Source organism: Ambystoma mexicanum, chromosome 6q (genome assembly GCF_040938575.1).
Source record: "Ambystoma mexicanum isolate Mex_15411 chromosome 6q, UKY_AmexF1_1, whole genome shotgun sequence".
NCBI classification, from domain to species: Eukaryota; Metazoa; Chordata; class Amphibia; order Caudata; family Ambystomatidae; genus Ambystoma; species Ambystoma mexicanum.
The window spans coordinates 1,414,116,778-1,414,143,507 of record NC_090937.1 but is presented as its reverse complement, the minus strand read 5'-3'; the positions used below and the strand labels follow the sequence as shown (position 1 = coordinate 1,414,143,507).

Below are 26,730 nucleotides of genomic sequence, written 5' to 3'. Positions count from 1 at the left end.
CTCTTTCCTAACGCCAATCCTTACTCTGGCAGTCAATTCCTGCAACAAGAAAGTGTTCAGAACAGCCCCTACCGACCCTCTTATACATCAGGGGTCAGCAGAAACCAAACTCCCTGTTTGTCACCACAACTAGGAAGAGGGCAGGCACAACGTTACACTTTTGGCAGAAACGTGGCTTCTGCGACTGCCTGTCAGAATAGGATAGCCAACAATACTACTCTTGGCTAGCTACAATTGCCATAAATGGGACGAACTGCAACTACAGATTGAGACGGCCCCAGAGCCTCTAAAATTTCAACTCCTAAAGACTGTATCGAAAGGCAAGCAGGTGCCCACAGCATCCTTATTACCAAACTGGTTGCCGCGGACAACGCAGGCCTTCTCATAGCCGAAGGCATGCTTAAGCGCCATGCCTGGTTTAAGCAATCCGGTTTTAAACCTGAAACGTAGGCCACGTTACTCAATATGCCTATTGAACCATATGCCCTGTGCGGTAAGGCGGTTGAGGGTGGCCTTAAGAGCACCATAGAAGAGTATGACACCCTGAAGTATCTTGAGCAGCTATCCAACAAGCTGTTTGTGCAGAGGGGGTCTTTCAACACAAGACGGTTCCGTGGGCAGAGCCCACAACGCTCCTCCATTTAGGAAGTGATTCCCCTTCTAAAGCAGGAGGACTGCATGGCAACATTGGATATGAAAGATGCTTGCATTCGTATTTCAATGTTTCCAGCGCACAGAAAATACCTGCGCCTCCAGATAACGGGAGAACAGTACCAATTAATTGTGTTCCCCTTTGACATAGCCTTGGCTCTAAAGGTGTTCACAAAAGTAATAGCAGCAGTAGTAGTACCAGCGCACCTACGCAGAGTCCATCCCAGTTTACCCATATCTGGACGAATGGCTAACAGGAGAGACCCCTCAAATTTGTGAATTCAACACCCAAAGAACAATCACCCTTCTGTTCAATTGGGTTTCTCCATCAACGAGAAAAGATCAAGTCTCAAACTCGGTCAGACAAAACAATTCCTGGGTGCAGTCATAAAGACGAGGGAAGGCCTAGTCTTCCCCTCAAACAAGAGTTCGGAACATGCTGCTACAAATGCCTCACTATCTATCCGGTTGCCAGATAACCGTACGCAAAGCAGTGCACCTACTTGGGAGGATGGCCTCATGCATCTGCCTAGTTCCACACACGGTTGCGCTTGCGCCCAATGCAAGAGTGGTTAGCAAAGCAATGGTTTCAGGCAAACGGACAAATTGAACGTTCTAGTGGTTGCTTTGCTAACCCTGGTACAGGCTCTTCGCTGGTGGTCCAAAGACAACATATTGAAAGAAAATCTGTTTCGCTATCTGCCAGTTCAAGTGATACTAACTATGGACGACTCGCTCTCCGAATGGGGAGCCAATTTTATTCACCACTCAGCTCATGGGCAGTGGACACTGTAAGGAAGGCATGGTATCAAACAGTGTAGACACACACAAGTAATCACAGTGCAAGGGTGTTTATTGAACACCTATCTAAACCTAAATCTAAGGATGGGAGCAAGCCACAACCATCAAATAACGCAGTCCTAGTCTGTCAAAATAAAAGGGCCTATACTAATAAACCTATTGCCAATCCTTACTTCTAAATACAAAATGGCGTGGGACAATGGTGTATGCAAAAACAAAGTGTTTTTTCAGGATCGTTGAGCAGTTGGCTCCCCTACCCCACCTTTTTAGCACGGAGCAAGGCGGCATGTTCAGGTTTTGTACACATACTTTATAACGCGCACCAAGGACCCATAGGCTTAAAGGCACACAATGAGGAGACAGACAAACATTTAAGACCAGTAGTTATGAGAAACCACCTGGACCAGCAAAGGACCAGGTGATGGACTAAATAACATACAGGGCAGAGTGAAACACACTCTGGCTTCTCGGCCGCGCGGATACACTTCAAAGCATAGACATCGGGGCCTTCTGCCAGAGCCTTTTCCTATAACAGTCTCTTACAGCAGAGGGTCTGTCTTTCAATACAAAGTGTCAAAGTTCCATTCCTATTAGTATTTTCACATGCGCAAGTTCTTGATTCAATGTTAATGATGGATCTCCCTCTTCAGGCTGAGACTCTCAAAATGTTCACACTTGGTCTCTTTTGTTCGGGCTCGGACCATGGATCTCCCTCGTTCGGGCTCAGATCCCGTTGATAGCTCAATGTTAACATATGGCCTCCCTCATTAGGGCTTCGATCCTTTTTCTACCAAAATCGAAGACTTACAAATGTGCAGTGGGTTTTGTATAAACTGTTGCAGGACCACGTTAAGTTGGTCAATCAGCCTACAGGCGTTTGATTTTACCATTGAGAACAGGTCAGGGTGTAATCACCAAAATGCTGATGGTCTCTCCAGAAAGTATGACCGACTGGAGTAAGGAGACTCATCCAGGGGTGAATTAAATCCTCCTGTCCCTTAGCCTGGGGGGGGGGGGACGAGTGTTAAAGAGAATTCTCAGAAATGTGCTAATTCCCTCCACCTCAGAGACCCCTAGCAACTTTGCTGGATTTTGAGGACTCGATTTGTTTTTTTTTTCCTGTAGAGTGAGAGGGACCCTTTTTTCCCCACTCTCTCGTATTTTAATGTGATTTTGGACTCTGTTTCTTTTGGTTGTGCAGTCTGACAAACTCCATAGACATCATCTTTTACATTGTCACACAGCACCTTCAGTGCAGTGGCACAGGGGAAGTCTTTCAGATTTCCCAAAGGTTTAAATACCTTCTCTGGGATAAACTGTTTCCTAGAGCAGTAAAGTGAAATTGACTTTACTTACATTTGTAACTTTCTAGACCCAGCACACACTACCTTACAATAAGGTGCTGAAGGGGTTACCTAGTATCCCCCTTGTCTAGCTTCTCATGTAACATTTTTTATGTTACCCTTTTCTCACTGAATGGCTGGTGGCAGTGGTTTTGTTTTAACTACTGTGATGTGCATTTACCGCGGGCTGCGTTTGCAGCTGCACTAAAGCTTCCAAGGGAGCCATGTTTGTCAAAATGGCCCTGGTCTTTTTTTCGCCGTTTGTTTGCAGAAAGGTCCTTCTTGAGATTTACTCTACGCGCCAAACCAGGTTTGGTCCAATTGTTCGCTTTGCCTTTGGCGGGATTCACAAGTGAAGCCTGCCTCCTGGCTCCAGGGTGCCTGGGGTGGGCAGGAAGTGAGGGAGGTGCCTGAAACTCCCTGTGCTTTGTCTCCTAGGAGGACCAAATGCACTCTCCAGTGATTGGCCGGCTGACTGTCCGGCAAGGACAGCTCCCCTGCTCGGTGACTGACAGCTAGGCTGGAATGAATGGGAGAGAACTGAATAAAAGGCGAGACGTTTGGTTTGGAATGCAGAGTCGACCACTGGACGAAGGAAACCTAGAAGAACTTGAAGAGGATGCCTGCTGTAACTCCTGGGCTGTTGGTTTGCCCGGTGAAGCCCTGCTGCTGTGCTGAAACTCCAAATTCATATTGATGGAGAAGCCCCTGAAAGGACTTCTTCTCCACCTTGAGTTGGTGGGACCAATCATCTCCAAAGTAAGCCACCTGGACAACCTTCCCAGAGCTGGTTGAATTTCTAGAGTTGCTGCTGGAAACCGTATAGCCAGGGAGAGGAACACCAGATTGTGTGCATTGCTTTTAAGTTGGCCAAGAACTCCAGGAAGATGATCCGGACTCCCAGGAAGCAGGACTGACCAAGCCGGAGCCCCCTCAATAGAGTGCAGGACCCCAGAAGCAAGGAAAGTCCATCTCCACAGCCAGAAACAGTGGTGTTGCTATTTGCAGTAGTCCCGAGGAGCTGAAACACTGAAGTGCCACTTTTTGGAAAGATTGCTGGTTGCGAGCGGTGCCCTTCCCATTTTGTTGCAGGAGACCCCAGAAGTCCTCCCTCTTGTCCTCACGACTGAGGCTCAGGAACAGTGAGATCTGTTCCTGTGCAGCTCTGCAGAAGTCATCTGCTGCACTTTTTCTTCAATACAAAGGTACTGTAAAGTCTGAGAGAACTTACCTCTCATTTTAGAGTTGCTTGCATCTTCTACTACTCACAAGTCTAATCACCTTGTGGCCCTACATTTGATTCTTCTTTTCTTCAAAGACTTCTAAAACATTGTGCAAAGATTTTTTTCTACTTACCTAACCGAACTGCTTCATCCTTTATAAGACTTTTGCCCATTGACTTTGTCTATTGTACTGAATGACTTTTCTTTGGGGATCCAAAAGTATTTGCCTGCTTAAGAATATTTGTGGTCTGTTGTTGTTCTAATAACCTTTACCTTTTACCAACTCCTAAAAGAGTCTAAATGCAAACAGTAAGATATTGATGTCCCCAGCACCCTAGCTATTGAAGTCACGAGAGGGTTTAGGTTGTGCCTGTGTGGCATACCAAAAGGTTCTTTACTGATTTAGAAACTAAGAGTGTACAGTATTGAAGTGTATTTTTGTGTTACCTTTATATTGCTCCCTTCTGAAGAAGGCTTACTCTAACTGACTGATAAATTAATAATTGTTTATTCAAGAAACCTTGTGTGTAAGAGTTCATTTCAATACTGGTCACTGTGAATCTCTGTGATACTCCCCTACAGCTCACATGGACCCCTCTTGAGATAGGCTTGGCTGCTGAACACGCTACCAAAACTGTGTAGTACAAGCTTATACCAAATGTTGGGGTTCCTATACCTGTAGTCAGAGTTGTCTAGTGCACCCAAAAGTTACTGCATACAAACTTTGCCTAACTCCTGTTTTTTTCAGCAATCCAGGATAGTGCTCTGCACAAATCCTTCCTTCATACCAAATTTTCCCTCAGCTTTCAACTTGAATGAACCTTTGTATCAGTTTTCTTTGCTACTCCCACTTATCCAGCTGAGAGCCTTACACTTGCTTGGTTGGCATGTGCATTAATGTTTTATATCGCACACACACACAGGTTCCAAAAGACATCACAACTGTTTGTTGCCTTCTAACCTGTGGGCAAAGGCAACGCCCTGGCAAGTCTTCCATTTCAAGGTGGCTATCGGACTGCATTGCCACCGACTTGCAATAAGACCCCTGCCAGGAAGACCAAGGATGCATTCCACCCGAGTTGCAGCTTCTACCATGGCGTTCCAATCTGCTGTTCTCCCCCCTTGCTCGACATATGCTGGGCTGCTACGTCTACTGCATTGACAAGGATTCCAGGGAGGAGTCCCTTGTCGACCTGGAAGTGCTCTGCAACCTATTTGTTTGAGGTGAGCGTTCCAGAGGTGAGTTAAATTGCTTCTGTAGAGCTGTCCTCCTCCCATTGGTTGTGTATATGTACTGCAGTGTAATCGTGTTCATGAGCATTTGAATACATGCAGAGATCCAATGCTGGAGAAGGAACAAGTCACTTACCTGTTACTCCTTTTCTCCAGCGTTGGTATCTTTTATGGACTCATGTGACCCACCCTCCTACCCCTCTCTGGCTCTTCTTGGTTCTTACTGCCACATTACGTGTGCCTCCAAATCTGAAGATGGCCACTAGGGGTGGAGCCAAGGAGGACTGACATTGGCTGTGGCAGTATGAACCAAAGTGACAGCAATAGGCTATATAAGTGATAAGTTTTAAGCTTTAAAGCTAAACTGCTTTAATATGCATGACTGGGAATGTTCATGAGAATGTGAATTCATGACAGATCCCAATGCTGGAGAACAAGAGTTACAGGTAAGTAACTTATTCCAAACTTTATAGCTGACCACCCTCGGCTACTCTCTTAAGTGAGGTGTTTATTATCCCAACCCCTACTTCCCACGTCCCCATTTGACAGACAGTACTTCGTGTTTTTGGGTTTCTGTCCTGATTATGGTTTTACACTGTTGTGTTTAATAACAAAATAAAGGGTATAATGACAAATGTATATTTTTGATATTCTACAAGATTGCCTTGAAAATGTAGTTTGTACTTAATTCTCATCTAATTTTCATAGCCACCAGCTGCTCCAACCAGTCGAAATTATGCAGAAATGCGGGAAAAGCTTCGATTACGTCTAACAAAGAGGAAAGAAGAGCAACCTAAAAAATCAGATCTATTGGAAAACGATAGTGCAGTTGACCATCGAAAGGTAGAAGACTTACTCCAGTTTATAAACAGCTCAGAGGCCAAACCAGTAAGCAGTTCTCGAGCAGCTAAACGAGCAAGGCATAAACAAAGAAAGGTGAGCATCATGACCCGTTCCTCAGACTATTCTGTAGATATGTTGTTAATAGTATGACGTTTTAAGTCTCAGGTTAATTCATCATGGTTAGCATCGGCTTGATATGCAAGTCGAATCAGTTGGTTGACAGATGGATTTATTCCACATGACCAACTCTGCTGTCTGCTGTAGTCTATTGAAATTAATTGGCGGTGTAAAGGGTGGAAGAATTCCAACTGCTCTATGATATATAGTTGATTTAGCTCAATTTATGAAAAACCACAATTGGTAGCCGAAGATACTTCTAAACCATTTAGACACAATGTTATTTTACATTTTCTAAGAATCAACTGAAACTACAGAACTGTGCCATACAAGACTGTGCAATTAACCATTTGAAAAATAACAGCAGCTAAGAGTTTGTCTGCTATTCCAGTTGTGCCTAGGATTTGCAGGGGTCTGATCTCAATGGAAGACAGTAAGTTACCCTGACACATGTCTTCAGTGGTATTCTTCCACCGAAATCAGGTTGACCCCAACAAATAATTATAATATTAACATACTAATATTATAATTATGAATTATTTTATATTACAAATATCATCTTTGCTAATTATAACATTATAATTACCCATGTGCTACCGCATAGGAATATGGGGCGAGCCCAGCAATCAATATTATAATTAGCCATGTGCTCGGCTCAGAGGGGAGCATGCAGGGACCCTGCACCAGCACAGCCGTGGAGCCGAAAGACAAAGCAGAAGCTGAGCCGGACAGAAAAGGACCAGAGAAGCAGCAGGTTAGCATTGGGCCAGCAATGTCTGGGAGCACCCTTGGGTGCATAGCACCCCATAACTCTTAAAGCAGTATATATTTTTTGTTTATTTTCTGGAAGTAATCCAAACCTGCTACAATCACTTTTGTCTGCTTTTTCTTAACTGCTACAGATGTCAAGCATGTTATTTCTTTTTTTTATTTATTTTTATTTGGTACTAACACATTTCCATCAAATGCTTTAACACCATAAAATTTGAATGCTTTTTCTTCTCCCGAGAGATTATATTTTTATTTGTTTTTTTACCTTCTTCATTGAAGTAATCCTATGCTTAAAATTCTAAATGTAATGTTTACTTTGTATGGCATGTAAGACATGGAGTATTTTTATTCTGCCAATTTCATTTTGAACTTTCAGGTTTAAAATCAGTCAAAAATAATTTTCAGACTGATTTGGCGCAAGTTGGAGTTTTAAGCACTATTTTACTCTTAAAGTGCTCAAACTTCAATATATGTATAGCAATGCTTTTCACGATGCAGTGTCATCAAGACTGTTAGACGTTAGGCGCAGCTATAGTTGTCAAAAGTGAAATATTTTCTACAAGTGTACAATGGCCAGATTGATTGCCGTTAGCTTTCAGATGCATTTTGTCCTGATTATTACATTTATGAAACCAGTTATAACTGTTTATTACTGTTGAGGTGGAATGTTGAACTTATCTAGGAAGATTTTACAGTTCCTGGCAATAGGTACTTGAGGGCAAAAGACAAGCAATTCTACTTTGATCTCATATCCTGTGTGTACTTACGATAACATGATAGTCCAGAAGGTTATAATCCGTTTACTTGTACACTTTAATACAATGAGAAAAAAAGTTTCATTTCAATAAAGTAAAATGTTCTCCAATGTGTACTACCCTACCAAAAGTAACCTGTTGGATGTGAAAGTCCTCATTCCTTGGCTCTCCAAATGACTGGCAGGTATTCCAGAGCACTGTTGGTCATCTCACTCATATATTCCTTGTGAAACTGCTATTCAGTATCATCTTGGTCTATGCCAAGATAGTCCTCCTTGGTTCTTTTTTCAATAATCTGATTCCTTTTGACAAAGTATAGACACTCATTAATTCAGTCATTTTCTGCCTAGAGATTTCCTTTTTGGCTACCTTTTGTGTGCATCTCAAAGAAGGTGCTATCAGATTTATTTGGCTAATGTATCTATACAGTGTTGGACAAGAATGTCTGACCATAAGGTTGAAAATCCCCAACACTAACAGAAGAATGTAATAATGGCTTGATTTGGCCAGCATAGTCCATTGCATCTGCCCATACATACTCCATGGACATGGAAACACATCTTTTGGGCCCATTTTGATTGCAGCTTGAATTTAAAAGTTCCATTTGGCAATACATTTAGGCTGACAAGGGCTGAAAAATAAGTCTGTTCCTAAGGCCATGTTCCACCCTACATCCTGTCACCGTTCCTCCATATGTATGGTAAACAGTGCCCTATCAAACATGTGATGCAGTATTGTAAAACAGAAGTAAATAGCATCTGGTGCATGAGCAGATGTGGGCCAGTGTTCATTTACTTTTCTCCGTGGACAGGACTGCAGCATCAATGAACAGCTCAGATTCTAATAGTTTTTCTTTCTGTTTCTACCCTCATGCCATAAAGCATTCACAGTTGGATCTTTATGCTTTGTACTTTCAGTGTTTTGAGGCACAAACCTTTTTGGCCTACTTTGACGTAGTAAATGGTTTTCCATTGCGCCCTTCCTAGGAACTTTGGAAGAAGGTAAGTAGCTTTCTTGTCACTAGAGCAACCTGGTGAGGTGGCTTATTCCAATCTAGGAACGGTTCTTTGAACCCTCGATCGTGCAGAGGCACAGCCAACTGGTGTAACCTAACACTGGTTGCAATCCTGAGGTGTTTTCTTTGCTCTAGTCTTTCTCTGAAGTACAGTCTTGTTACATGTGGGCCCTCCTCTGTCTTTCAGAGTAGACTAATGGCTGCTGAGTATTCAGTAGATTGTCACATGTGTTGACCCAATGGCACCAACTGCTACTAACCCAGTCATCTCACAGGGCACAGATGCAAGTCTGTGCCTTGAGTCAGAAAAATGTGGGGATAGTTCAGTTGCTCCCTCATATCTTCACAAACTGGAAAAGACTGAAATGTGATCAGTGGCTATAGGTTACTCCCCTAGCTCTTGCCCTTTGGGTGATGAGCCCTTCTATCCAGATTTGAGTCAGTCAGGCCACCCAGACCTCATTGGCACTCCCACTGGGATAGGCTTGTTTTTCATCTCAATCTCTGGACTTTCAACCAAAAGTTGACTGATCAATGTCAAGGTGGCTCTCAGCCATGTGACCTATCCGCAATTAAATGTGGTTAGTCTCAAGTGGTAGAACAGCAAGTACATTACATTGTAACTGTTAAGATGGATTTCTAGAATCTGGCATGGGGGCCACAATTTAGGTCACCCTAGTTATGGTGAACAGGGATCTTTGAGTTGTTAGCCTAAACCCAATCAAGGTATGTGGAGGAGCAGTGTGAGTGCGAGTAGGATCAAATTCAATGTAGATGGCCAGTTACAAAAATACAGTTCTCCAGTTTGGGGTCTTGCATGGAATAACATGCTCATGCATATTCCCTGTCAGGCTGGCAATCCTCAATAAAAAGAAAGCGGTTTTGCTTTAGACTTAAAACTAAAAACTGCTAGTCTTCTCTATAGCTAATCATTGTCCTTTGGGTCATACTGCCCCCAGCCAATGACATTCAACCTAAGCTCCTCCCCTGGTGTCCATCTTCAGATGTTTACTGCACACTTCTAGTGTTGGGAGTCCTTGTGCTTGGTTCTTCGAAATGTGGGGATTTTCTGCTGTTTTTGGGATATTTTTTCAACCAACATGCAATGACTACCAGCAGCCCGTTGTCGGCAAAGATAGTCTTCACCATTGGAGCTTCTATCTTTGATTGGGCCTAGATCTCACCTCGACCATGTCCTATGTGGCGAAGAAGAGTCTCTTCAGACTGCGGGCTGAAGAACATTTTCGTCGAGGATCGCTGCCTCAAGTTCCCTAGTCTTCATCCGGACCACACCGCGAACGGATGCGACATCTGCGATGGCTTCTCGTCGAAGACCAGGATGGCTCGCCACCGGAGGTTAGTGGCTTGGGTCGAACACGGGAAGGCCTCAGGCGTGTCATTCGGGCACAGTCATACCATGTCCCCGACCGGACGGTCCCATGAGCGTACCCCTTCTGAGAATAAGAGGTTGAAGTCCTTTGAGGATGCTCCTTCTGGGGAGAGCCAAAAGAAGGCAAAATACCACGCTTCATCTGCTCCCTCGAAGGTTGCTGCGGGATCACGTTTGGCAAGGGGTCGGTCTCTGTCGACGGTTAGACTACTGGCTGGTAGTTTTCCCTCCATCTGCGAGGATGTCCTTATTAAGCGCAAGTCTTCGAAGCGCAAGACTTCGAAAGGAAAGACCTTTTGGAGACCCATCAATGGCTCCTCCATCTTTGTCTGTGACGAGAGCCCTGTCAACGACAACTCGGTCTACTACGACCACCACCACCTCGTCGACGGTTACGTCAACGACCTAGACCACGTTTATGAAATCTGCTCTTCCTTTGCCGACAAAAACTTTGGCGGCGACTGTCATTTCTGCCTTCACAACACGGACTACTCCAGGGGTCTCTTTACCTTTGAGTCCTTGGCCCGCAGTACCAACCACAACCTCGTCGGCGGCACCCATTCTGCAGAATCAGATTGTCGACTCCTTCCTGAAGGACTCTAGTAGAGTGAGGGATTTGCTGCTACTGTTCGTATTTTCTGCCAAAGTCAACAAGGGTGGCTCCTCCAGCTCCTGTGGGATCGCCAGGGAAATCTCCTCACATCTATACCAGTTCAGAGGACGACCTTCTGGAGGATTTCTACTCAGATAATGAAGCAGGCCAGGGAGGGTTCTCAGTATCATGAGCCTTTCCAGCCATTTGCCCCTCCAATGGGTTTCTGCCAGTCTCTACCCCATTTGCACTCCCTCCTGTACCAACGGATATGTCACTGGACATCCTGACCACCCTGCATACTTTGGTTGCTGAGATTCAGCAACCCTTACCTACTGCTCCCGTGCCTGGTCTGGCCCGAACTCCTCCCAGGCCACCTGGGTGTCAGCCGACACCAGCCACAGGGGGCGTATTGCATCTGGATCTCGGGTTGGGGCCTTGACCCCTTTTGGTAGACGAGCCAGTTTGCAAAGACACTGGCACCAACACCAATACCATGACTACTCGCACTATATGAGTATGAGGATTATGTTCCCGCTGACTGGGAACCTCGATGTTGACAAGCCCGACACGGCCTCACAACCTGACAAAAGTGGCTCCTTCCACACCATCACCAAGGCATCCAAACTCTTCAATCTGGTGCCAGAAGAGAAGAAGGAAGGTTTCCCTTTTCAATGACTAGAGTCCTCAAGGAAGACTGTGTCTGTTCCGTTGTTGCATGACGTTTGGGGGACGGATTGGCCATTATGAAGTGCCACGCCATTGAAGCAGGACAGGCTGTAGAAGAACTATTGGGCCCCAGATTCAGCTCCCAAGTGTCTTCGATCGCAGCCTTTGCTGGACTCTGCAGTGTCTGCTGCCGCCAGAAAAATGGTCTTCCACCCCCTCGTCTTTGTCCATGGAGCCTCCGGACCAGGAGGCGAAGAAGCTGGATGCGGCTGGCAAGCACATAATTTACACAGCAGCTTCTACCATCAAGGCTGCCAACGCCCTCTCCATCCTGTCTTGTTATGACAGCTTTGGTATAAGCTTGGGCCTATCTTTCCTTCCTGATGACAGGCCCTATTCAAGGAAGGCTAGGTGGCTTCGGATCACGCCATTACAGTCATGCTTGATATTGTGGACTCAGGTTTATGCCAGATGGGAAATGGTGTGCCCTTCGATGCAAGGGTTGGCTGAAGGCCACGAACTTTAGAGCGGACGTACAGTCTAAGGTTGTGGACATGCCCTTTGATGGAAACAACCGGAAGGTAGTAGATGAGATTCTCCAGGCTATCGAGACTGACACAGAGACAGCATGCTCTCTGGGGACCCTGAAGCAAAGGAGGTGTCCTTGCGTTCCCCCGAGGGGGAGAGTTTCCAGGTCCTCCAAGGGGTACACTACTCCCTATCGTCAGCCCTCCTGCTCCACCACCCAAGAGGCCTACAGGGGCCGCTCCCAGTCCTACAGCAGTGAAGGCCATAGTTGTCTACCGTCCAGGATGCAGACTCTCAAGCAGGCCTGTACCGGCTGTGGACCTGCGCCACCCCTTTTAACACCCCAGTGGCAGGCCGGTTTTCGAATTCAAGCAGCAGAGAAAATTTACCAAGGAAAAATGGGTACTGGACTTTCTTCAGTAAGGGCACGCTTTGGAGTTTCAAAACAAATGCCCCTGCATTCCTCCTATAGTGCATCAAGAACTTCACATGGCCCAACTGCTACAGGAAGTTCAGACCATGCTACGAAAAAGGGCAATAGAACCTGTCCCTCAGCTACTCTGGGGCTCGAGTGTACTCATGATGCCTTCTGGTAAGGAAGAAGTCAAGAGGGTGATCACCGATCCTAGTCTTAAGTCGCCTAAACAAATACCTGAAGTCGTCCAGGGACCAGTTCAAGGCCCTGCCTTCCGGCCTCAAATCGGCTCCAAGGGTATTTACAATATCCTTGACCCCGGTAGCGATGCTCCTACACCACAAAGCCATACACGTCTACCCTTATCTGGACGACTAGCTCATTCGGTTACGCTCCCACACGTTGGCCACCAAGCACACAGCAGAGACCATACTCTTTCTGACTTTGCTTGGATTTTCCATAAATTATCCAAAGTCATGCGTGGTGCCATCGCAGAACGCTCTGTTCCTGGGTAGCCCATCTCAACATTGTCTCATTTCGAATCGATTGTGTCCTCCCATGTATTCCTCATCTTTGATATTCGATATCCAGCTTTAGCTGCTTTGGAAAAAATCTTTTGCCAGAGGGCGCTGTGCGTCGATGCCATTGACTCGATGTCCTCAAGGGCCTCCGTCTCGGGATGATGCGATCGAAGTATATCTAGCACGCACAGCGCCCGTTGGCTTCGGTTCCATTTTTTTGCAAATGCTATCGCTTCGAGCAATACCGCGTGCTCCTTTACTTCAAAAAGCTTAGAGAAATTGAGTATGTCTTCTTCGACACAGACTACCCGAAGACCGGGTTCAAGAAGTGTTGAGATTGAGAGTCGAAAAGGTCATTGAACGATCCTCACTGTATATGTTTATGGTGCCTTGGAGTGGAGCATATCACCTCAGACTGCTCCAAGTGCCAGTTGATGACAGGAAAGGCCTTGAAAGGCTTTATATTCTCTGTTGTGCTTGTCCATGTGAGCGCTCTGAGGCCTTCGGGTGATTTTGCGCAATAAAAAACCAATATAGATAGAAACGGGAGATTGACTGTAGTTCAAAACCCCAAATCATCTACCCGATGAAAAAACCTTTGACCGACGAGGCGAGAGGTGACGCTCCTCGAAGAAAGAAAGGTAAGAGGTCGAGATAGAGGAATGGCTCCCACTGCACCTTGTCGAAGTCCAGAAAGAGGCACCACAGGTTGCCTTCTTCGACTTTGTCGGATGCTTCCCCTGAGAGGGTATCTTGCCCCACTAAGAAATCCACACCAGCCGAGTGGGAGGCTTTCAGAGCAGAGATGCTAAAAATATTTGAAAAACAAAAGCCTCCAAGCCATGCTCCTATCACGGCTTCCAAAGAAGCCGGGAAGGAAAGGGCTCAACCTAAATCCTGCACGCCCTGGACAATGGCCTGATTCTCATCGAGAACCATTGAGGCCCCAATCCGATGACGTGTCATCGAAGTCTTCTTCGAGCCGAAAGCAGAAGTCGAGGTCATCGACACCATTGATGCCAGCCAAACCCTCAACGTCTACTTGTACGCCAAAGGCATCATTGCTGGCTCTGCCATCGATGCAGAGTGCTCCATCAAATCCTATGGCACCAGTGAAAAAAGTTTAGGCTGCTCTTCCAGCGTAAAATTCATTATTCATTAAACGCTTGATGCCTGAAAAGACCTATGTGCCTTTAGCAAGAAAGGACTATTTTAAGTCCCTTACCTCAATATATGAGGAGAATGAACCCTCCGATAATGACGCACCATTTGGCCTCCAGTATGGTACGCCAAATGTACCCGAAAGATTTATCTCTGAGAATTCAAGGTTGAGGGACCTTTATGACAACCTGCAGACTGCCAATGGGATGGACACCTCACCTGAGCTAAAGTTTGGAAGACCAGAGGCAAAGGAGCATGCTGATGCGTCATATAGACAGCTCATGTCCAAGGTAGTAGAGTACATGGGGTGGAGTAGGCCTCCGTTACCATTCAAACAGGATGATCTGACAGACATTCTAGATAAGAGTTCAGTCCGATCCTATATTACCTTTTCACATTGCTCTGCAAGAAAGTGTGGCAGTGTTGGGGAGGATTTTCATTTTGGTGCTTAATTCCTCCCACCGTAGAGACCCGCGGGTCTTTTGCTGGACTTTAGGACTTTTTCATTTTAACCCTGAAGTGAGTGAGCTTTTTTTCACACTCTCTCATATGTTTTGATCTAATTTGGATTATGTTTCTCCTTTGTTTTTGGAGTCTGACAAACTCCATAGGCATCTGATTTTTGTATGGTGACATACAGCACCTTCAGTGCAGTGTCACAAACATCATTTAGATTTCTTGTAAGGTTTAAATACATTTTCTTGGGTGAACTACAGTTCCCAAGAATAGTAAAGTGAAATTGACTTTACTTACCTTTTCTCTTTGTAGGTCCAGCACACCCCATTTTATGTGTTGTGCTGGAGGGGTTACTTAGCAGCCCCTTTTCTTACCTACTCATGTAACATGTTACTCTCACTACTTTAAATGGCTAGTGGCAGTGGTTTAATTGTCCTACCATTCTGCTTTTCTACCGCAGACTGAATCCTCAACTGTAGTATAGCACCCATGAGTGACCATTTTGTCAAAATGGCCCCGGTCTCCTTTTTTCGCCATTTTCTGGTTGTGAGGTCTTTCTTGGATTTTACTCAGCGCCAAGCCAGGTTTTGAGCCATCCATTTGTTTTGCCTTTGGCAGGCTTCAGTACTGACACCCACCTCTGGCTCCAGTGTCTGGAAGGGCAGGAAGTGAGAGGTGCCCGAAATTCCCCTGTTCTTCGTCTCTAGGGAAACCTGAATTCGCCCAGTCCTGATTGGCTGGCTGGCTGTCCTTGCAGGACAGCCACCCTGCTGTTTGAGTGACAGCTAGACTGGGCATGAATGGCAGAAACCTGCTTAAAAAGCGAGAGTTTTGGGACTGAAGATAGTCGACCACTGTGAAGAATTACCTGATGAAGAAACCGGGAAAAAGTCTGTTGCATCCTCCTGGACCGTTAACTGCCCGGTGAAGCCCTGCTGCCATGCTGAAACTCCTTTTTGTGATCCACAAGAGAAGCTCCAGAAGGGACGACTTCTTCACTTGGGTTAGTGGTAGGAATCTGTAGTCGAGTGCAATGCCTGTAAGCTGGCCAGAAGCTCCTCAGGACCCTCCAGAAGCAGGCCGACTAAAGCTAGAGTCCCTTCACCAGAGTGCTGGACTCAAGGAGTGAAGGAAGCCCAACCGGTGTCCAAGATCCTCAGTGGTGCTGTTTACCGAGCGCTGAAACCGCAAAGTGCTGGTGATCCAAAAGGAGCCAGTAGCTGCTAGTCCCCAGACGTCCTTCCTTTTGTCCCCACGACTGAGGCCCAGGATCACAGGTTCTGCATCGCTGCAACCTGATGGAAGCCAGCTGGACCCTCTTCTTCTCACCAAAGGTACTGTTCTGACTTGGGGTACTTACCTCAGTTTCTGTAGCTTGCTCTTCTCAGTTGACTTGCAGCAGCTGCTTTGCTAAGAGTTGATTTCAGCTCTACCCTTCACAAGTGTAACAGCTTGTGACCCTACAGTGATTTTTCTTCAACTAACTCTCTAACTCTGTGCAAGACTTTAACTATCCAAGTAGTGGCCTCAGCTCCATAGAATTTGCTCCAATTGACTTTGGCTGTACTGGCTCCCAGCAGACTCTTCTATTCCATTTGACTTTGATTCTTACTGTCCCTCAAAGGTGATGCATTGGTTTTAAACTAATATTGCTTGGAAATGTTTTTTATCTAGACTTCATTGGAAGATATAAAGTGCTCACATGCTCTGAGAACCTGTTTAACCTTTTTCCTTCCTTTAATATTTCCTTTCTACAAACCTCATAATTTACAAAGTGTACTAGTGATATATAAATGCAAATACTGTCCTAGTTAGTGAAGTCACCTCAGGTTGTAGGAAGTGTGTAAGAAGAATCTCTACAGAGTATCTACTAGCTTTGTATTGATTCTGAACAAGTATTTTAAAGTGTATTTGATTGCTACATATAGTGCCCTTTTTAAAGAATGCTTATTTAAAAACTATTGTTAAATAATTATTTATTACATAAACCTTGTGTTACTTGGCTACTTGTATTGGTGGATTTAATTGCTACAGCTCTACAGCTGACATATACCCCACTTGAGATAAGTCTGGTTGCTCAATCACACTACCAACTTGTGTAGTACAGACCTATACCAAAAGGCGGGTTACCTAATACCAAGAGGACAAGGGTTGTGTAGTCTCTCCCAGGGTTACTACATCAATTCCTGCCTAACGGGCAGCAAATTGGGAAACACCAGAAACCATTCCGGCTGTGAAGAAGAATTTGACCAGACTACCTGTCAAAACACTCCACTCCAGAGAGTCTGGTGGTACAAGCAGCTACAGCAACTTCTAAGCAAGCAGCTTATCCTACCATCCTTCCAGATAGGGACGACAAAAGAGTAGATGGATGGGCAAGGAAGGTATTTTCTGCAGGGAGTATGGCACTTAAATCGGACAACTCCACATGTGCCCTTGCAAAATGTACATTCACTCTGTGACTGCATTTCCATGGTGGCAGAGCACATTCCAAAGGGGGATGAAAGAGACTGGTTCTTAGCCTTGAGTAGAGACGGCAATGAAGCCATTTGAGAGTCTCTTCATTCATGTCAGCATCAGTAGCACCATGACTACTAGCAACGTTATGCGCAGATGTGCATGGTTCAGGAAGTCAGGCTTTGCACCGGATGTGCAGTACAGACTCCTCAACATGCCCTTTGACAGATCTCACCTTTTTGGCAACAAGGCTGACGAGAGCCTTGAGAAGTTGCAGACCTCAAAGGCTGCAGCCAAATCTTTAGGTGCTGCTATTAGGCAGCCTCAGCCTTTTCGCCATATTGGACAGCCTTGGAGGGGTAGATCTTTTCGCAACTACTCAGTTGGAAGAGCGAGCGGGAATGGCTGGTCAAAGAGGCCAAAGAAAGCTCTCTCGTGGTGGACGCGGGAGAGGTGTGAAGCTTCGGATGCTTGGGCATTGGAAACCATTGCCCATGGGTACTGCCTTCCTTTCATACAGAGACCTCAGACCAATCCACCAGAGAGCCTCTCTTTGAGGATTCCAGATCCACTCCTTGTGCAGGGAATGTTAACCCTGCTAGAGAAAGGCGCTATAGAACCAGTGCCTGTAGCGGAGAGGAACATGGGATGGTATTCCCCTTATTTTTTAATACCCAAGAAGGACGGAGGACTGAGACCCATCTTGGACTTCAGATACTTGAACAAGTTCCTCAGGAAGGACTAGTCCAAGATGGTCGTCTTTCTCAGATCCTTCAGACCCTCTAACTCCAGGACTGGATGGTGTCATTGAACCTTCCGGATGCTTATTTGCATGTGCCAATCCATCTCAAGCACATAAAATACCTGAGGTTCGCAGTTGGCGATTCTCATGATCAATTTTGAGTTCTGTCATTCAGGCTAACCTCCGCCCCAAGGGTTTCCACCAAAATGATGGCGGTGGTGGCAGCGAGTCTCAGGAGAGGAGGGTGGGGGAATTCATGTCTACCCCTACTGGACAATTGGTTGATCAGGGCGCTCAAGTCCTGGATCATCTCAACATCACCTGCCACTCTCTTCACAGAGTGGGCTTCTCCCTCAATTACAAGATGTCCCATATGACACCTTCTTAAAAGCTCCAGTTCATCAGAGCTGTACTGGATGTCTCCTTGGGAAAGAGCTTGCCACCCGAGGTGATGGCTCAAGACATTCTACAGATGGTCACCAAGTTTCAGAGTGCCCAGCATCTCCCGGCCTTCGATTCTTTTGAGGTTGCTCGGCCTCATGGCATCCTGCATTTATCTGGTGCCAGAGGCCCGCCTGAGAATGAGATCCCGTCAATGGGCTCTCAGAACTCAACGGTCCCAGCGGTGTCCAGCCAAAGGATCAAAAAAAAGGATTGAATGCCCTTTTTTTCTAATCCAAAAGGACCGGGAAAAAAAAGGGTTGAATGCTTTATTCATATATTTTTTAGTTTGGTATGCTAAAAAAAGTTTAAAAAAAAGAAAATAGGGTGTTGGGGGGGAGAACCTCCCCACCCCCCATAAAAAACAAAAAAATGTCGACCCTTTTTTTCGGTCCTTTTGGTGTCACAAAAAAGGCATTTGATCCTTTTGTTTTAGATCCTATCACCTATAACCGTCCCAGCATCTGGTTCCAAGCAGGGTTGCATAGGATCTTCTGTGGTGGTCCTGCGAGGACACCATTCTGAAGGGAGAAACTTTTTGGCAACCATGGTCGGGGATAACCGGAGCGACAGACTCCTCACTCACGGGGTGGGGAGCCCACACCAACAATTGGACAGTCAGCGGTCATTGCTCTCCATCGGAGTCCAAACTACATATCAATCCTTTGGAGCTGAGGGCAATCAGACTAGTGCTGAGGGCCTTCCTGCCCTTGGTGCGGGGAAAGAATGACCCGATAATGACGGACAATAAATTGGCCATGTACTACCTCAACAAGAGAGGAGGTTGTTAGGCAAAGTTTGAGTGCAGTACCCTCTGGGAACACTGCAAACAACTATGACTACAGGTATAGGCAACTCAACCTTTGGTAATAAGCTTGTACTACACAGTTTTGGTAGCGTGCTGAGTAGCCAGGCTCATCTCAAGAGGGGCAATGTTAGCTGTAATAGTTACACAAAGATTTACAGTTACAGGTATTCAAATAAACTCTTACTTTCAAGGTTTATTGCATAAACAATTATTTATCAGTCAGTTATAAAGCCTTCTTTAGAATGGAGCAATATGCTAGTAAGACACAAATACACTTAAGTACTGTACACTCTAGAGTTTCTGAATCGGACAAGGCCCTTTTGGGATGGCCCACAGACACAACCTACACCCACAGGTGACTTCAATAACAAGGGTGCTGGGGACATTAATATTTTACTGTTGGCATTCAGAACACTCTTAAATGTTGGTAAAAGGCAAAGGTTATTAAAACACAAGAGATCATCAATATTCTTAAGCAGGGCAAATACTTTAGGATTGCAGTAGAAGAGTAATTCAATTAAATAGGCTGAGCGAGAGTCAATGGGCAAAAGTCTGTGTATAGGATGCAGCACTTCAGGTAAGTAAATGCAAAAGTATTTGCACAAGTTCTTAGAAGTCTTTGATAAAAAGAAGAATCAAATGTAGGGCCACAAGCTGATTAGACTTGTGAGTTGCAGAAGTTACAAGCACTTCCACAGTAAGAGGTACTGTCAAAGTCCAGTCTTGAATCTTCCTGCAGGAGTGATGCTGGCCCACCAGACCCCCTAGGTGTGCCAACTCAACAATCTCTAATTAGATATAATTACTAAACTGGCACACCCAAGGGGAAAGGGGAATGGAGAACAAAACAAAAGCAGATCTTCACTGTTTTTCTATGTAGACCTCTTTACTACTGGTTTTCCATCTAGAACCGGTGTACTGGCTAGATGATTCTTCAGTGTCGTATCTGTGAAAATCTAAACACATATAATATACTATTAATATTACTCTAACCTACAATTACTTTTATATGTTTTCAGTTAAAGAAATATATATATATATATACCTGCAGCCTATGCTTGATAGCTGATAGGCTTATAATTATAGCTAAGTATCTTTCTTTCTGAATCTTTAAGTATCTTCTCTAATTTCTTCTTTTACTCAAACTTATAAACTCAAGAGTCTTAGTTTATTGTGAAGCAATAATTGTCCAAAAATACTTTAAAAAAATGTCTTGGAATAATTAATATCCTTGACTGAATATTTATGTCGCCAAATCACAATGGATAGTTAATTATATTTCTTCTTGGTAAAGTTCACTTAACTGAAGAACAAATGTTGAAGAGGAACATGCTGCTATTGACATCCGGAAATAGCGTGCTCATACCTTAACTCCAATAAAGAAACGGGAATCTTTAGATGAAGATGTGCTCTCAAAATAATCGAAACCAACAAAAACTCGACGCAAACCGTGCCCTCAGAAGGTGAGCCGCGCACTTTGAAGAGGAGCCGCGCACACCGCCCACTCAGGAAAGGAACCGCGCTATTGAAGATGACCGCGCACAGAACCGAACCGCGCACTTCCAACGAACCGCGCACTCAGGAAGATCAGAGTTACGGACACAGAAGCCACGCAACCAATTACTGAAGACTAGAAGCCACAGAAATCTAAATCTCAGTCATTTGATAATACTTCCATGAAACGACGCGCAAGTTTAGATGCATGCGTCGCAACCAGGAAGTAATAGTAAACACCAGAAAGGATGCACGATACACGCCTACAGGTCCTTTCCTCATAATTATCTGACGAATTTCACGCGCACGCAAATATTCAAATAAATATTTTCGTTAAGTTAGTATTGAAAAACACAATAAGTTTCAACACAGTTATAATTTATACCTAAATTCGGAATATTATTCCAACAATAACGCTAATCAAGATAAAATGTAAATGCAGCTGCAATTACTAAAAACCGAACGTTTACTTTAACAGTCGGTAAACAACACGAGCATAGAGCACATAAAAGTTCATAGCTTTGTGGGATTACAGTTTAAAGCTTATTTTCAAAAAAATAACTTCTTGACTCATCGTGTAGATGTTATATTGATAACAAATAATAAGGGTTTTCCACTTATGGACTTAGCTTGCTTCATCTGTATTGATAAATATTCTTTCAACGCTGGATGAGTTCTTCTTGAACTGCTTTATCTTCTCAGTTGTAATTTCGTCTTATAAAGTTTCTCAAGATCACCATAGTTAAATTTTCTACAGAGCTTCAATAACTGCTACCTTCCTCTAAGGAAACTGGAATGAAAGGCAGTTTAGAATCTTGGTGAAAGTTCCAAACTACCTCACAGCACTTCTCCTCCAATCACTGTTGTGGAACGGACCCACCATCTTGGCTTGGGAAATTAGGCACTTCCTGAATAGTTTAACATTAAGGAAACTTATGGAAATAATCAGATGTAAATTCAGAACCAACATCCAAACATCATTCAACCATTACTCTTACATATATGTGTGATGATGTAATCTCCTAAATGAGGGTTTTCTAGTATAATGTCTCTTTGAAAATGTGTAAATGTGCCATGGGATCCTGACAGGTACGTTCTCTTAGACGCGTTTTACAGTACCTTGGTAAAGAAGAAAAGATGCAGCTGATGACTTCTGTTCCTGTGCAGCTCTGTAGATCTCACTGTTCCTGGGTCTCAGTCGTGGGGACAAGAGGGAGGGCGTTGGACTCCTGTACTGGCACTGTCAAAAAACAGCAACTTCACATTCAGTGGCTGTGTTGCCTTTCAGCTTCTCGCGGCTACTGCAAATGGCAACAAGCGTGGTTCCGGGCTGTCAAGGTGGCCTTTCCTTGCTTCTGGGGTCCTGCATTCTGCTGAGAGGGCTTGGGCTTGGTCCGTCCTGCTTCGTGGGAGTCCGAAGGATCTTCCAAAAGCTTTAGGCCAGCTTAAAAGTAACGCACACAATCTAGTGTTCCTCTCCTTGGCTATTCGGTTTCCTGCAACAACTGAGGAAAATCATCCAGCACCGAGATGGATGTCCAGGTGGCTTACTTTGGAGTTGATTGGTCCCACCAACTGAAAGGGAGAAGTCCTCTTTGCAGGGGCTTCTCTGTGGATACAAACTTGGCAAGTTGGCACTGCAGCAGGGCTTCACCGGGCAAACCAACGGTCCAAGAGTTGCAGTAGGCGTCTTCTTCGGTTCCTTCGTCCAGTGGTCGACTCTGCCTTCCAAGCCAAAAGACTTGCCTTTTATTCTGTTCTCTCCCTTTCATTCCAGCCTAGCTTTCACTCACCCAGCAGGGTGGCTGTCCTTGCCGGACAGTCAGTCAGCCAATCACCACAGAGTGCATTTGGGTCTCCTAGGAGACTAAGCACAGGGAGTTTCGGGCACCTCCTTCACTTCCTGCCTACCCCAGAAACTCTGGAGCTAGAGGTGGGTTTCTCTCAGGCGAAATGAACAAAGAGACCAAACCTGGTTTGCACGCAGAGAAACTCTCTAGAAGGAACTTTCCACAAAGCCATGGCGAAAAAAGACTGTGGGCCATTTTTATCAAAGATGGCTCTGCGCCATTTTGAAAAAGATGGCGCCCGCGGTTGCTTTACCAGAGTAGCGAACAGTCGCGGTAAATGCAAACCACGGTAGTTCGTAATGAAAACCACTGCCACTAGCCATTCAGTGAGGAAAGGGTAACATAAAACAGGTTGTACAAGAAGCTAGACAAAGGGGATACTAAGTAACCCCTCCAGCGCTCTATTGTAAGATAGTGTGTGCTGGGTCTAGAAAGTTACAATGCTAAGTAAAGTCAATTTCACTTTACTGCTCTGGGAAACAGTAATTTATCCCAGAGAAGTTATTTAAGTCTTGCGAAATCTGGAAGACTTCCCCGTCACTGCACTAAAGGTGCTTTGTGACACAATTGTAAAAGATGATGCCTATGGAGTTTGTTAGACTCCATAACCAAAAGACACAGTGTATAAAATCACATTAAAATACATGAGTGGGGAAAAAGGGTGTCACTCTCTCCAGGTTAAAAAAATCAAGTCCTCAAAATCCAGCAAAGTTGCTGGGGGTCTCTAAGGTGGAGGGAATTGGCACATTTTTGAGAATTCTCCCTAACAGAGGTTTAGGGTCACTACCACTGCACAGAGAGGCTATGCAGCTCTGGTACCGGGCAATTCAAGAAGGAATCTCCTTATCCGCAGTTCACCTAGCCAGAGAGGAGAGCACGGCGGATGCTCTGAGCAGGCAGAGCACAGTCTTCCATGAGTGGAAACTAGGTCAGCAAGTCCTTCAAGAGATCTTCGCCCTTTGGGGAACCCTTCAAGTGGATATGTTCGCAACTGGTGTCAACCAGAAGTGCCAACTGTACTGCTCCATGGAATTTCCCCCAAAAGGAGCTCTAGGAGATGCGTTCGTAGTGAACTGGCAGTTGCAAATCCTGTACATGTTTCAGGAGGTTGAGAAAGTTCGGGGAACTCATGATCCTAATTGCCCCGGCTTGGGCCAGGAGGACGTTGTACCTGGGCTTTCTGGACATGTCCATCTGTCCTCCAATGCGTCTACCACAAAGAGAACCTTCTATCTCGCGCGAGGAGGGTCGGCTTCTCCATCCAGGGGTCAAGAGACTTAACCTTCACGCTTGATTTCTGAGAGGCTGAGATGCAAGGATTGGGGCCTCCCGGATGATGTAATGGAGATTTTCTTTTCGGCCAGAAGTTGGGCAACTAAGTCTTTGTGCCGTTGGAACAAATTCTGCAACTGATGCAAGGACAAGAATGTAGATCCTTTTCTGAGTAAATGAGTAAAAAAAACAGAGGTTTTATCTTTTCTACTATTGTTAGTCAATCTGTGGCTCCAGATGGGTACTATTAAAGGCTATTTGACAGGGTTTATGGTCTTGCCATCAAATATTTTGCATCAAAAAAGTGTGCATCAAATACATTTATTTCTTTTTTTGAGGGGGCAGGAGGGGTCCCTTTCCCAACCCTGTTTTTTTAAGACTCACCACAACAAAAATTATCCCTTTAGCCTCCAAAAACATGCATCCGATGCATATTTTTTCTTTGCAACCCCCTCGATGCAAATGCATTTGATGGAAAGGTATTCGATGCAAAATCCAGATGCCATTTGGCGGCGCTGTCCATCTTTAATCGCTCGTCGGAGAAATGTTCATATTTAAAAATTCCGCTGGTGACACAATTTCTAAAGGAGCTCACCAATGTGTTCCCTCATCTCCTTTCGAGGTTCCAAATTGGGACCTTAATCTGGTATTAAAATGTCTTGTGTGCACCCTTTGAACCTTACACTTGTGTCCTTTTAAGGTTGTTAACCTTTAAAACCATTCTCTTGGTAGCCCTAACTTCAGCCCGTAGAGTGAGTTGCCGGCTCAATGCCGAAACTACGCATCCAAGTACCCCCAAACAGAATCCAAGGGGAACGCTCTGTGGATCAGCTGGTCAGGGAGATTTGCTTACACTTTTTACCCTCAACACCACGTCTCAACAAAATCATCCACAAGCTGAGGAACTGCCTTGCACAAATACATGGGATTCTGGGGGACTATAATAATGGTGACCTGATCAGGGTAAGAGCCTGAGGGTTGGGGAATAGTGAAAGGGGTATATTGCGTACCTCCCAAGGTTCATCCCTCATCTCATAGGGGGGTTTCCTGTCCTGTTGAGTACCACCTCCAGGGAGACTATCAGGTAGCGGCCTCACCTCCCTGGCCTCATGGGAATGGGCTTCCCCCCATGGAAGCAGGGATGACATTCTGGTATTCGTCACTACCTCTTTTTGATACTTTTTAATGGAGTTATTCTTTCCTCCATCTTTTCTGGCATCTATATTTTATTCTTGCAGCACACAGCACTTTCTTTGAGGTGTTGCTGGGGAGCTCACCCCAGCTTAAGTAGACTGCTGAGGAGCAACATTGTCTCCCATTTCTCGCTTTTCCAGTAACTTTAAATTACTGTTAAAAGTTCATCCGACAAGCTGGTGGTATTGTACCTTTTTGCGCAACTTTTTGTGGACTTTTGTCTCAGATTGCCTTTGCAGCTCCCGTAAGGGACACACTGGTCACCATTTGCCTAAAATGGTGGCTGTGCTTTTCTAAGCCAGTTTTTTGATGACTTGGTCTTCCTTAAATCCCCTTCTACCTGCCTGGGTGGGGGAGGGCTTCCCTTTGGAATGCCTGCAAAGGCTCTCTGTGGGGGGAGGTGCCCGAAACTCCCCATGTCTTTGTCCTGTAGTGTGCCTGCCTGGAACCAGTTTGTACTGCAAGGCTGGCTATCCCTTTGGACAGCCACCCCCCCACCCCCAAGTTTGAATGAATGCATGTATGGTTATTGGTGGGCTCAGCCCGTTTTCCTCAGTAAAAGGCGAGGGTCTTGGATCACTGGAGATGAATATCCGAACGAAGAAAGCCGCAGCCAATTTCAGCGACCACCAGAGCCAGCTGAGTAACCGCTGGAGTCCTGACCACAACTTAAGTGCAGCAGGGAAACCCACGACTTCCTCCCTTGGACTGATGGGCCTAACCAGTCCCAAGACGAACTGCATTTTCTCCAGCATGGGGTCTGGCATGGATTCACATGCTCATGAATATTCCCCGTCGTCAGGCCGGGAATCCTCTGTAAAGAAAAAATCAGTATCAGTTTTGTTTCTGATCTGTCTTTCTTAGTAGTAACCAATCACTGATCTCTGGGTCATACTGCCCCCAGCCAATGGCTGCCCTCTACCTAAGCCCCTCCCCTGGCAGCCATCCTCAGATTTTTACCGCACATTCAAGTGTTGGGAGTCCTTGTGTTTTAGCTCTCGAGCTTTTACTGCGTTTTCGTGCTTTTTTCAGGAGATTTCTCTTTTTCGTTTAATCGAGCCTCAAGCTCCACCGTTTCTACTTCCGATAACGGGGACCCGTTTTGGAATTCTTCTACGCCCCTCAAGGGTGAAGTTTTCGTCGGGTTACGCTTCTTGGAGGATTCCAGAAGATCTGTGGCCTACCTCAACGGACATGGCCCAGGGCAAGGGAAGCTCGACGCCCGGATCCAAGCTGTTCAGGAGCTGCCCAGGATGCGGATTGCAAAATGTTTTCAAGGAGGACGAGCATTCGAGATGTCTCTACTGCCTTCATGAGGACAAGACGCACGTGGAGAAGGACTCTGCGTTCTGCAAGAACCTGTCGGAATGGACCAAGCAAGATCGTTGTTCCCGCCTCGCCGCCTGGCTGGAGAAGGGCACAGCAGGTGAGAAGGCGAAGAAAAAGTCTGAGCGGTCTTCTAAGTCCTGTGAGGGCGCCCCGGCGATGTGGGCCCAACAGAAGGCCAAGCACCGTGAGTCCGCGGGCACCGGGAGCACCGAAAGGTCGGGCTCCTCGGCTGCCAGGCAGGGCGCGACTTCCCCGGCACGATCAACCACGAGCCAGCGCTCTGGTTCAGGGAAGAGGAAGTCCAAGAACCCGGGTAAGCTTCTGGAGAGGCCCCGGTCGATCTCGAAGGGAGCCGATGGGGAGCGAGGCGACGACCCTCCCCCCAAAGCGAAGGCCCAGGACGCACCTAAGGTGGGGAGGGCCTTGATCCACCCAGCAAAGGCCTCTATCGAGGTTGTCGCAGCGGCCCTGACGAAGCCGGCAGAGACTATGCCAGTGGAGGTGGCCTCGGGGCCCAGAGTTTCCCTGCCACCGCAGAGGAAATCCTCTTTCCATACGTCATTAAGACCCCCGTGAAGACCCCGGGGGAAAAAGAGGGGGGGGGTTTGCCATTACGGACTCGGATTCAGCCTCCGAGGAGGATCCGGTGGAAACCGTGG

General features: G+C 45.8%; 1 protein-coding gene across 5 annotated transcripts in view; it reads left to right on the top strand.

Annotated features, from left to right (window-relative positions):
* Window positions 1–26,730, top strand: part of FAM193A (family with sequence similarity 193 member A) — a 974,920-nt gene that overhangs the window by 784,415 nt on the left and 163,775 nt on the right. For 4 of the 5 annotated variants that reach the window (XM_069632109.1, XM_069632106.1, XM_069632108.1 and 1 more), the window contains 2 exons: window positions 5,960–6,187; window positions 6,816–6,965. In XM_069632109.1, coding sequence (XP_069488210.1) covers window positions 5,960–6,187; window positions 6,816–6,965 — 378 coding nt within the window. The remainder of the gene's footprint in view (window positions 1–5,959; window positions 6,188–6,815; window positions 6,966–26,730) is intronic. The other variant, XM_069632107.1, reaches the window with a different exon arrangement.